General features: G+C 42.1%; 1 protein-coding gene across 2 annotated transcripts in view; it reads left to right on the top strand.

Moving 5' to 3' along the window:
- camk1b (calcium/calmodulin-dependent protein kinase Ib) overlaps window positions 1–12,251 on the top strand; it is a 36,916-nt gene extending 24,665 nt beyond the window's left edge. For both annotated transcript variants that reach the window (XM_062986374.1, XM_062986372.1), the window contains 9 exons: window positions 3,279–3,353; window positions 7,256–7,394; window positions 8,693–8,819; window positions 8,922–8,997; window positions 9,847–9,959; window positions 10,276–10,354; window positions 10,681–10,768; window positions 11,338–11,491; window positions 11,666–12,251. In XM_062986374.1, the coding sequence (XP_062842444.1) occupies window positions 3,279–3,353; window positions 7,256–7,394; window positions 8,693–8,819; window positions 8,922–8,997; window positions 9,847–9,959; window positions 10,276–10,354; window positions 10,681–10,768; window positions 11,338–11,491; window positions 11,666–11,760 (946 nt within the window). In that variant the 3' untranslated portion in view covers window positions 11,761–12,251. The remainder of the gene's footprint in view (window positions 1–3,278; window positions 3,354–7,255; window positions 7,395–8,692; window positions 8,820–8,921; window positions 8,998–9,846; window positions 9,960–10,275; window positions 10,355–10,680; window positions 10,769–11,337; window positions 11,492–11,665) is intronic.
- The last annotated feature ends 606 nt before the right edge of the window (window positions 12,252–12,857 follow it).

Below are 12,857 nucleotides of genomic sequence, written 5' to 3'. Positions count from 1 at the left end.
TAAATAAAAGGAGGTTTATTTAGACAAATACATGGAACACTGGTCTCTTTGCCAAAGTTGAGAAGAATACCCAAGGTCACCTCATTCTGATAGGAAGTTGTCTGGATGCTTTGATGTAATCCAAGGCCCACAAAAAATTGGGTGACACAGCGGGATATTCCACTAGTGCACCAGCGCTGCAACCGGTCGACTGGGCGCCATCTAGCTGGCACAATTGGCAGTGCCTGCAGCAGACAAAATTGGACATCGAGTCTGCTGAGTGGGAAAAGATCGGACTAATAAAGTGGGTGGGGTCTTCAAACGCTGTCCAAGGATCCTGGTTAGCGCCCCGAGGTGCCTGTGCGGAAGTGTTCGAATCCACCAAGGATGGAATAAGGAAGGATGGCGCGCATTGAAAGGGGGCATGGAGCAGGCGGGTTCCCCAGCAGCGGAAGACTAATTGGCTATGCTAAATTGGGAGAAAAGGGGAGAAAACGCAAAAATACATAGGAAAAGAAATTAGGACTGCCTGTTGAGCTTAAAGGCTGCTGGGACACAGGTGACTCTGCCCACAGTCAAGCAAGCTTCACATAACCATGAGCTTAGAGGCTGCAGCGCAACATGGAAACCCCCAGCTCCCAAATTAGCACCGTGAGCCACGAGCGGCAGCTTTTATGTATCTCATTTACACTGACAGAGGATCTCCCGTTTAAAGCTCTGGAATCACCAGGCTCTCAGGAAACAACTGGCTCTAAAGGAGCTATTTTTAGGAGGTTGTGGTTGTGTGTGTGTGTGTGTTGGTTGCCTGGGTTACTGCCTCCGCACTGACCTGGAGATCACACAGAGGGATGTGAACCAATGTACCCCCTCCGTTCACACTCAAACAAAGAAACGCTCAGTGAAGGACGCCAGCTCTGAACACTGCTTTCCATTAGAATGACAAGAAATTAACCCAGGCTGCAAATGTCACGTGTGTTTGTTCTCCTGGTTCCTGCCGTCGTTCTCCAGATCACATCTTTGAAGGAAACAGCGCTCATGTGAGCTCAGTGATCATCCGTCACGTTTCCATATGCACTCTTGTACATTTGGTTAGTCTATATGATTGATTGGTTCATTCTTTTGGAGCCTGGAAGTGCAACATTTCCAGATGCAATACAATTCAGAAAAAAAAATGTAAAAAAAACATAAAATTAGCCCAGTTGCTGAGATCTGAGTTCCAGTCCTAGGCAGTACATCTCCCAGAAGGTAGGCTGGTCAGCCAATGGTCTTTGATTTTGTTCCTTAATTGATTTCCGTCTTAATAAATTGTTTGCTTGTTCCATGACCTTCAAAACTTTCCTTCTTTTTGTTCTTTACATTCATGAATCCAAACCATTTAACAAACACAATCAATCCATATTCGAAGCTGTATTGTGTTGCAGGGAACTTGATGTATTCATCCATAATATGTTTTCATAATATATTAACAAATTGTGTTTCTAAGTGTCATAATAACTTCCACTTCTTTTCCAGAAAACCAGACTTTGTCAACCAGACAAACTTTCTTCAGCTGCTCAATCACGTTTTGTGCTATGTGTAAAGATAGGAGAAATACAAAGCTGTAAAGACAGCATGGTAAAAAGTAAAATAACATTGGAAATGTCATTAAATATAAAACTACCTTTAAATCTTACTAAAATAAAACCCCACTTAACCAAACCTCAATACAATACAACCAGACACCTAATAGTATTCGTGCTTTCGTTATAGTCGACTCTTTAGTTCTTGACATGCAGATCAACTCTGTATCTTTTATCTACTTTATTAACGTCACGACATGCTGTTTGTTTAGCTAAATGTTTTCTTTAAACTTCACAGGAAATCTTTTGTGTTGTTGTTTGAATTTTTGTGGTTATGTTCAGGCTTGCATTTCCTCATCTGGTTAATATTTTTCCATGGAATCAGAGCTGTGTTTTAATCATTAAACACAGTGAACTAAGGAACGTGTAATCTGAGAAAATAAAGAACAAAAATCTCTTTTATTAGACACACACACACACACACACACACACACACACAGGTGTTCGGTAGGTAATGAAAAAATTCTCCCGATTTTTAGCGTATCAAATTACCCAGTTGCATTATGCTTCCTCTCTACTGGTGCTGACCCCCGCCCGATTGAGGAGAGCAAACTGACACGCCCCCTCCGATACGTGTGCAGTAGTCGACCGCATCTTTTCTCCTGCACGAGGCGAGTTCATATGCGGATCAGCTTTGTGCACGGAGAGTCACACCCTGATCGCATTATTTCTCGACTCTGTGCAGACGGCATCTGTCAGCCAGCAGAGGTCGTAATTGCATCAGTTATGAGGTCCCTATCCGAACAACAGCCAAACGTTGCTCATATAGCCGCCGCTTTTTCTTTTCGTTTCTTTCTTTTTACTTTTTCTCTCTCTGTCTATGAAGTAAATATTGTTCTTGTCCCTTGGTGACATGTCATGACATGTCTTTACTACCTGTTTACCCCCTGTAAACTCAGCCTGGGCACCATGCTAATAGGGGTGAAAAGGGTGGTGATGGGTAACGTTAGAGAATAGCTGAAGGACAGAATGAGAGGGTGAAGGGACGCAGTGAAAGGCACGTACAGCTGGTGACTCACCTACATGCCTGTGTTGTGTTGCGATGCCTCCAGAGTGTGTGGGAATCTACACGGCAGCCCAGTTAGTGCCCACGCTCGACTCTGTGTGTCTCACACACACACACACGAAAAGTCAGAAAGAATTGACTGCGGTATTGACTGTATGTAGTTGAACATGGACAGAAATAAGTGAAGGGGAGGTAGGATATACAAGTCATAGAGGAGTCTAGGTTACCTACGCTAAATGCCCAAAAGTATGTGGACACCCCAAAATCACACTCATGTGCAGCTATTACTGTGTAATAATAAGAAGTTAAATTCCCTTTGGTGCAGTTAACATTTTTTTAAAATGCTTTTTAATAAGTTCTAGGTTAGGTGCTGACAAGGCTGATTGCCATCAACTGAACCACAACATGACTGACCCTATATGGCTAAAATATCCCAGTTTCTGCCTGACCACGCTCGCTTTGCAAAGCAAAGAAAAGGGTGAATTTCTGAATCAGGCTACCTACAGCAGTTCTTACAGGGCAGGAAGCTGACAAACTGACCTGATGTAAAGGTGGCATACAATGGTTCCATGTTGACCAATCCTTGATTGTAGAGTGTATGTCTAATGTTACGCACCTTATGCCGCAGTGTGTTGCTTGGAATTATAAGGTGTATTAATGTCTGTTTTTCTTAGGATCAAACATGCCAACATTGTTTCTTTGGAGGACATCTACGAGAGTAAATCACACCTCTACCTCGTCATGCAGCTGTAAGTCATGTTTTCTTTTTAGCCTAAAGTAAAGACTCACAATCTAGTTCAGCCGCTTCTTTTAGCCCCAATTTCATTCCCCTTTTTCATGTCCTGAATCGTGACTGCATTCTTCACAAGAGACAGAATGGTGCGGGTCTGTGTTTGTTAAAAATGTGTCTGAAATAGTTTTATTTGGGTCAAATGCTTGGCGTATAATAAAATATCATAATGGTAGCTATAGAGGGGACACGTTTAGTTTGTTGAATGAAAGTTCCAGTTTTTGATGTCACTTACTTTCTTGAATTAAATCACATTGTAATTTGAATTTAGCACATTTCTAAGATGTGTTATATTCCAAATGATAGTTCTGGCTGTATATGTTATTGCTGATAAAAATTTATTTGGCATCCAAATACCAATTAAGTCTAAAATATTGAAGTTACCAAGTTGAATCATTGCCACAATCCTGTCTAAATAATTGTAAATAAAGGACTATTAAATTCTGCTACTAAATTCCAAGTTTGTAGTTTGTATTTTTATTCTCAGTCTATGTGAGCTGCCTTGCTGTCTTACTGCCTACATAGGCAGCTGCCTAATTAGAGAGGATTCTAATAAGTCATTGACTTATAAGGCATGTTATTCGAACACGCCTTTTAGACAGTGATTCACTAACTAAGCTAACACAGTTAGCCTCATGCAATTAAAACCAATGGGATGGGTTGGCATCTAGGATTTCGAACAGCCTGCTTCTCAGGAGCGCTCATAGGATGATGTAAAATGCTGTCTATGTGGAGAGCTCACTTGGTTTTCGAACACACTCTTAAGTCTGTGAGTGTACATAGTCCATAAGGCACGAGAGAGAAAATATAGGGTAGAAATTAGGCATAAAACTATTTTTCTTTATGCTATACAGTAGCCCATAGTTTTTAATGATTCACTAGTATGGGGACTAATAACACAAATACATATACATTAAATGACTTAAGCCTTGTTTAGAAAAACTATATGTATGTATGTATTTATTTATTTAATGTAAAACAAATGTGTTTTTATTACTATTATTAGTTTTGGAGCTGTCTGTATGCGCATGTTCTAATTACTCATAACACCAAATTGCCATTACATCAGACAGGCAGTGGTTGCCAGATTCTGTCTTCTGTCACTGTTTAGTCTCTTACTTTGCTGTACTACATTAGTATAAGCCACTGCCTTCATCTTTAAAGAAAACACATCACCTTCTTATCCAAGTTTCCCCTCTGTTGCAGGTTTGATGAATATTCCTCAGGCACTATAAATAAGCAAAACTACATCCAGATAAGCTAGACACACTGTGAGAACAAGTAATAACTAAAGATGTGTCTTAGAGAAAAAACAACATATAAAGAACAGAACACGTGTTAGGTTTGGAGTGGATCTATCATTCTTTATGTGGTTGTGTGGTGACCAGTGGCACAGGAAACTTTACAGGCATAGATGAAAGAGTGGATTTCACTAAATATAAGCAAATTTTGAAAGCAAATTAGACAAACCAAAAAAAACCTTAATAAGATGACCTGTACAAAACCACTTTAGACTACTTTTAAGAAATAACGCAAATGCTTTTAGAATAGTCCTTTGACTATCTGACTTCCAACGTCACTGGAAGTCTGTATTTCAACTCTGGGGATCCAAAGTGATGTTCCTTGCAAACAGAAGATTCTTAAAATAAAAGATTCCTAAAATAAAAACTAAAGATACCTACCTGGCAACAAAAAGTGTTTGCACGCTGTGGTATCTGCCAAAAAGGGTGTGAATCACTAGGATGTCCAAACATTTGAGCACGACAGTTACTTTTTATATCCAAGTTTATCACATATAAATTAGCTATGTTTTTATTCACGTTTCCACTCTGCAGACATCTGTAATGAAGTTGCATTGGTTAAAACAAATAGTGGGTATTTTTCAGTGTTGTAGTTTTAATACAAAGTACTACATGGTGATTTTGTTTTGTAGCCTGGTGTGTGTGTGTGTGTGTGTGTGTGTGTGTGTGTGTCTGACACGTTTCTCTGTGCTCGTTCTCCTACGGCTGATGATCCCTCTTAATTACACAAACACCTTAGAGACTCTCTATTGTCTCGTCCACCGAGAAATCAAGGTTAAGGCAGACAAATACACACTTCACACGCCAACCACATACACTCGTATACACACTGATCGCCCACCGAGTAGCAGTGGGACCTTGTGCCCACACCTGTGTCCTCCCACCCGTCAGCTAAATGTCATCAGAGAGGACATGAGGAGGAGGACGGAGAGAACAGAGGACAGAGAGAGAAGAGAAACAACCAGTACATGATGAATGTGTAGATGTGTGTATAGATAAATGTGTAGTAATGTGACCGGTATAGAAAAAGGAAGAAATGATTAAGAAAGGTGGTGTGGGTGGAGAGAAGAATTGGAGAAACATGAAGAGACAGATGAGCTGTAGAAACAAATAGTGAGAAGAACGGATGGGAGAAACGGATGGATAAACAAATGGAGAGTGGGATGAAAGGGATGGATAGATTATCAGGAGGAAGGTGAACTGATAGATTAAGAGAGATGAATATATTATAAAGGACAGATAAAAGATAAAACTGACCATTATGGCGTTGTTGAATGTACAGTGTATAGTGAATGTATAGGCATCACATGTAGGATGCGTTATTTAAGATGTGGATAAAGGTATTGTCAAGGTGCTGTCATGTAGTGGATGCATAAATGGTCAGATGAAGGCATTAGTGATGGGATGCATGCATGGATGGATGGATAAATATATGCATGTTTGGAAGAATAAATGGTACATGGATAAAGGTATTGCCAATGGGACGTGATGGATAGATGGATGTGATCAATTGATGGATGATGGATGAAGGGATAAATGCATTTTGGAAGGATACATGGTACATGGATAAAGGTGTTGCCAGTGGGTTGTGATGGATGGATAGATGGATGATGGATGGATAAATGCATTTTGGAAGGATACATGGTACATGGATATTGCCAGTGGGATGTAATGGATGGATGGATGATGGATGGATGGTGGATGGATGTGATGAATTGATGGATGGATGAATGGATGGATGGACGGAAGCATAAATGGTTAAAGGCATTGTCTATAGGGTTTATGGATGGATGGATGGAAGGTGTGGTTTAAAAGATTTTGAAGGATAAAAGCTTACTTTGATTGATACAGATAGATAAACAGTAGCATAGTTGAATGATAAAGCCAACCATGAAGGGATGAATATATAGATTTGGATAAGATGTATCTATAGGATATATAGGATATATGGATGGATAGATCGATGGAGGTGTGGTCATAGATGGACAAAGGCATGGACATTGTAAGGATGAATGAAGACCTGGCCAGAAAAGAAGGATGTATGAGTGAATGGATAGTTGTATAAGGAATTGCTTTGGATAATAAATGGAAAGGGTGAAGTGGGTGATGATACTCTATAGAGGTGATGCCACTAGTCTGGCATACGAGCAGGAAGATGCTGAGTATGCCAGGCTTTTCATCTCAGCCAGAGATCAAATGTGTGTGTGTGTGTGTGTGTGTGTGTGTGTGTGTTCATTTACTTGTGCATCACCATTTTTTTCAACTTTGCAACAGAAACAGATTGAAATAGGAGACAGATTGTACAGATCATGAACATTTCGCTTTACAGGGAGCGCGAAGCAAAATGTTAGGATGATTCATGTCGAGTGGGTAGTGAGTGGCGGAAAAAACAAGTGATCTGGCGCCTCCTGGTGGTTAAGGGCTTAAACCCACCAGCTGGCACTAGGTGCCCATGCTGTGAGGCAGTCTGTCTAGAGAAAGTGTAAAATCGTATGTATCTGTTTGTGTGTGTGTGTGTGTTTGAGCCAGCAGCTTTGACAGCATATTTTGCTGATTGCAGGGTGTCTGGTGGCGAGCTCTTCGATAGGATCGTGGAGAAAGGATTTTACACTGAGAAAGATGCCAGCAAGCTCATCCAGCAGATCCTGGATGCTGTCAAGTATCTGCACGACATGGGCATAGTGCACCGAGACCTGAAGGTGAGAAGTTTAACGTCAAAATAAAGCAAACCAAGCTGCCAGAACCGTATGCTATCTGTTCCGTTTATTACAAGCTGGTGTAACCAAACAGGGCGAAACGACCACAAAAACAACAACAGCCGAGAAAAACTGCTGTGACTAACATGTTGGTGTTACTTCTGACAGAAAGTCAGTGTAGCTCCCAACAAACCCAGGGTGCCAGAGCGAATTGTGTGAAAAGTGTGATCTACCAGAATGACCAAATATATTTGGACACCTGACCATGAACTTGTTGGACATACCAATCCAAAACCAAATGGTATTAAATTTGACTGACCTCTATGTGATGTTTTCAGCTATAACAGCAGACACTCTTCTGAGAAGGCTTCTCACAAGACTTTGAAGTATGTCTATGGGAATTTGTGCCCATTCAGTCCAAAGAGCATTTGTATGGCTGGGCACTGATGTTCCAGTTTATTCCAGAGCTGTTCAGCAGGGCTGAGTTTCTTTAAACCAATATGTGCAATATACACCGACGAGACATAACATTATGACCACTGACAGGTGAAGTGAATAACACTGATTATCTCTTCATCACAACACCTGTTAGTGGGGGGGGGGGGGGTATATTAGGCAGCAATTGAACATTTTATCCTCAAAGTTGATGTTAGAAGCAGAGCATTTCCAGAGCATCTCCAAAACTGGGGTGTTCCCGGTCTGCAGTGGTCAGTATCTATCAAAAGTGGTCCAAGGAAGGAACAGTGATAAACCGGTGACATGGTCATGGGCGCCAAGGCTCATTGATGCACGTGGGGAGCGAAGGTTGGCCCGTGTGGGCTGAAGAAGTTAAGGCTGGTTCTGATAGAAAGTTGTCAGAATACACAGTGCATCACAGTTTGTTGTGTATGGGGCAGCAAAAGGGGGACCAACACAATATTAGGAAGGTGGTCATAATGTTATGCCTTGACGGTGTATGTTCACAGGAGTAATAAATCCTGACAAAATAGGTTTTTAAATAAATAGTTTGTCAAGTTTAGTGCACAAAAAAACACTCAACCTTGTGTTGCAATAAATCCAGTCCATAAACCTCCCTTTTTGTGCATCACGAATCCAGAAGCCCATACGCACCGCAACTAATGAACATGGCATTCATTTTCCTCTGCAGTCACTCAGGCCACGATTATTAGTCATGTTAGTTTAACGAGCTCGTTTGTTTACATGCAGTGAAGTGAAGGCTGAACTAATTAATCATCTCACTGAACATGAACGTGGAGATCGATTTAAGAGGGGTACTGGAGGTGTTCTGTTGTTCTCTACAGCCCGAGAACCTGCTGTATTACAGTATGGACGAGGACTCGAAGATCATGATCAGTGATTTCGGACTGTCTAAGATCGAGGGGTCGGGGAGTGTGATGAGCACGGCGTGTGGCACTCCTGGATACGTGGGTAGGTAACACTACTGTATATCTGTATTCATTACTTGTACAGATGTTGAGGGCATTAGGAAAGGTGTGAGTGTTAATTGTTTATCGAATCGTTGTTGTGCAGCTCCTGAGGTTTTGGCGCAGAAGCCCTACAGTAAGGCGGTGGACTGCTGGTCTATCGGCGTCATCGCGTATATTCTGTAAGTACCACATCCTGAATTTAAAGTATACCTTAGTGGCAACAGTTTGGGGAAGGATGACTCCATTTAACGGATTTCGGACAAAATCTGGAAACCTGAATGTCCGGTCTGATTGTTAAAATTTTTTGCAAGAAGCGAACCAAGACCAGTAGTTCAGTGATTGTCCACTAGCCGGCGCACATCTCTCTGTTTACATGAGTAATAGGCTTTATTTTGTCGGGAGGCTTGCTTTGTTCTCGCCTTTTACTTCGTGTTTTTGCTTAATTTGTACAAGTTGTAGTGCTCAGTTATGCACCAGCGCTGCTCCAGTAGCCACCAGCACATCTTCAGACTCAGAATAATAGAAACTGAGTTCCCAATATACATTAAATTGAGGTTTCAGTGTATTTAAAAACATCCTTTAAAGAATTCTGTCCCAGTTTGGCTGTATCTAATTCACTCCGCTGACCCCTGCCACTTGCATGGCACCTTATCTGACCGAAAGCGTCCGCAGGCTAGCACAAGCCTTCACCGACAAGCATAAACATTAGCCAAGTGTGGATTTATTCAGATCTTTTGATATGTACGGAGGAATGGACTGTGCTCACTGTATTCCTCTGCCACTCATATCAGAACTTTAACCTGATCGTTAGAGTTGCTGCTGCTATTCTTCTGTCAGACATGTCATTACTGGCCTGGTCAGGCACTTTTTCGGACGTTGGTCAAGCTTTGTGTCTCCATGGTGGTTCACGTGCATATTTGAAACCTTTATTAATGAACCTGTGGAGTGAAAGTAAAATTAGAATTGTGTTTCGAATACATTTTTGTTTACTTTTAGTCATGCATTGTCTCTATTTTGCTCTCACCCAGTCTGTGTGGCTACCCACCGTTTTACGACGAGAACGACGCCAAGCTATTCGAGCAGATTCTAAAAGCAGAATACGAGTTTGACTCGCCGTACTGGGACGACATTTCAGACTCAGGTAGCCTCTGGTTCTTTTATCTTTCTGCTCTGTGCTGTACTGTACTTCCTCTACCGGACTTTTTATTCGTCTAATCTCAAACCCTGACGTTTCACGTCACCCTGTTTCTCTGAACGCCTGCCATCCGGATGTTAATTATAATAACATTAATAATAATGCGATTCCAGATCCTTGATTATATCAGTACGTTGTGCGTGAGTGAGCAGCTAATCAAATGTGGACGGAAGCTGAAACCAGGCCAAGTTTGTCTCTGCAGGATCTGAGCTTATGGAAATTAGTACGCCACGGGCTAAACTGTCATTGTTTTCATTCACAGCTAAAGACTTCATTGTCCACTTGATGGAACGAGACCCCAATCTGCGCTACACATGTGAACAGGCACTGCAGCATCCCTGGTATGACTTACACTACAGTACACACGGCATTTACAGTGCTGTCAGTACCATATAACTGGGTAGTGACTAGTGAGTATACTGGGAATTTCAGTCCACTGATGAGCCAAAACATGACTTTTTAACGTCATATTTTTATTTATTTATTCTGTCCAGTTTTCTCACACTTCTAAACTAACTAAATGTGGCTGATTTTTTCAGTCTCCCTTCGGGCTACACTGAACATTAAAGCTCTTTTTTTCTCTTGCTTTCTCTGGCAGAAACACAACGGTGTGACTCAAATCTCAGTGGTGGGAACTGTAAAAATAAACTCGTTTTTGTTTTTCTAGGATTGCCGGTGACACAGCGCTGGATAAGAACATTCATGAGTCTGTGAGCGCCCAGATCAAGAAGAACTTTGCCAAGAGCAAGTGGAAGGTCCGTGTTCTATACGTGATTGGTTTTATATTGATAGTACAATATGTTTTGGCTTTACTACACATGGTAATGATTTGCTATTAAGGTTAGAAGGCAGGGTGCTCAGGTGGTGCAGCAGTAAAACACACACTAGCACACCAGAGCTGACATCTCAAACTTGTCAGTTCGAATCTCAGGTCTGCTTCCGGCAGGCTGGGCTGAACAATGATTGGCTCATTCGCAGGGATAGTGCTGTAGGGGATTCCTCATAACTGATGCAATTACGACCTCTGCTGGCTGATTGATGGTGCCTGCACAGAGACGAGGGATAATGGGATCAGGGTGGGACTCTTCATGTGTGAATCTGATCCACAATTGAACTCGTCTCGTGCAGGTGAAAAGATGCAGTCGGCTACTGCACACGTATCGGAGGGGGCTTGTGTTAGTCACGGCTCCCCTCAGTCCCAGAGTGGAGGTCAACATCAATACAGAGGAAGCGTAATGCAATCGGGTAATTGAATGCGACTAGATTGGTAAGAAAAATCCAAACAAAAAAAGTCTGATCTTTTGTGATCTTTTGTTTCTTGCAGCAAGCCTTTAATGCCACAGCGGTGGTCAGGCACATGCGCCGACTTCAGTTGGGTACCAGTCAGGAGGGGCAGAGCCAGCTGTCACCCCACAGCCCCTGCGGCGAGCGACTCCTGCTGCCTGAGGGAACCGAGGAGGAAGAGGACGAGCAGAGCAGTAGGTGTTCAAAAACATTTCCACACACTTTAATATTAAGAACCTAAACAAAAGTTTCATGCATTCAGGGTTCTGATGATCTTGGTTTAATGATCTGAACGGGTTTAATGATCAGGAACTGAACCACTGCTGTGTAGTAGCGACGCCATTTCCTCTTCCCTTCTGCCGTTGCAGCTTCTAAGAGAGACAACGGCTGTTCTGAAAGCGCCAGTGACGGAGACTCCATTCAGAACTGCACCTACCGCGTTCCTCCAGCCAGCCGGGTCTGAGCGCCCGCCCGTCGTCCTGCTGCCACCAATGACTTGACTGTGCTGTGTTTTCACTGGCGCCCTGCCACACCCCCCAGTCTGGCCAGAATTACCTGGCACTTAAGCCACCAGGAGGCGCTAAAGTGTAAAGAATCTGGGTGGGACATGGGGTCGGTATGTCATCGCAGAGGAAAGGTGAGGTGAGCCAGAGGAGAAGGTGATTCGGTTGCATGCCGCACGTGCATTATGGGTAATTTTACGGACTGAGGTTTTTTCATCTCCTGAAAAGTGATTCTAGGTGTTTTGTTCTTTTGAAATCTCTGACCTGCGCACTACAGGCGCTTTCTTAATATTGGGTTCTGCACACCAAACACTCATTCGTCTTAGGAACGCTGACCAGTGGTGAAGCTGGAGCCATTGAAGCGGAACAGTACAAACAAATCTCATTAACATCACAACGCATTCTGTTTGTACAGCCATACTGTCACCACTTTTGACTTTACTCCGTGTCTTGTTGCACATGCTGCATGTTTTGTATTTCTAGTCCAAAACGTTTTATCGGACATTAATTATACGTGGAAGAAAGAGTTTCTGGGATTTCTGCATTAATTACTCAAAAATCTGGTCTGACCTTCATTTGAGGCATCATAATGAAGAAACCCATTCTGCACAAACTAAAAAACACACAAACACATAAAGCTATGTCATTATTAATGCACATTATTTACACACAAGCCAGATTGGGATAGTATGTGAACTTTTGGATTTAATTAACTGCATAAAATTCAATCAGGCTTCCAGTGATGGACTGACATTCTCTAACACAGTTTTGTAATAGTTGCCTCAAGCCATGATGCACCCTTCACCAAGCTTTACAGCTAGGCTACTGCTTTGGTATTCGTTTGCAGTCCTGCAGCCGCCTCTAAAATAAAAATTGCCAAGACGTTTAACCTTTGTGCGTTTAACAGTGATTTTAACAAGTTCTAGAAATTTCTTGATTGTTACACTTGGCTCTGTTTTTATTTCTTAGCCGTGTACTTGCTGTGATCTTTGCAGAATTCCACAATTTGTGGAGTATTTAAGACTGACACCACTATGTGCCTTTTATTAAATGGCAA

Source organism: Trichomycterus rosablanca, chromosome 24, assembly GCF_030014385.1.
Source record: "Trichomycterus rosablanca isolate fTriRos1 chromosome 24, fTriRos1.hap1, whole genome shotgun sequence".
Classification (NCBI taxonomy): Eukaryota; Metazoa; Chordata; class Actinopteri; order Siluriformes; family Trichomycteridae; genus Trichomycterus; species Trichomycterus rosablanca.
Note: the sequence above shows the minus strand (reverse complement) of the source record. Positions and strands in the feature narration are given on the sequence as shown.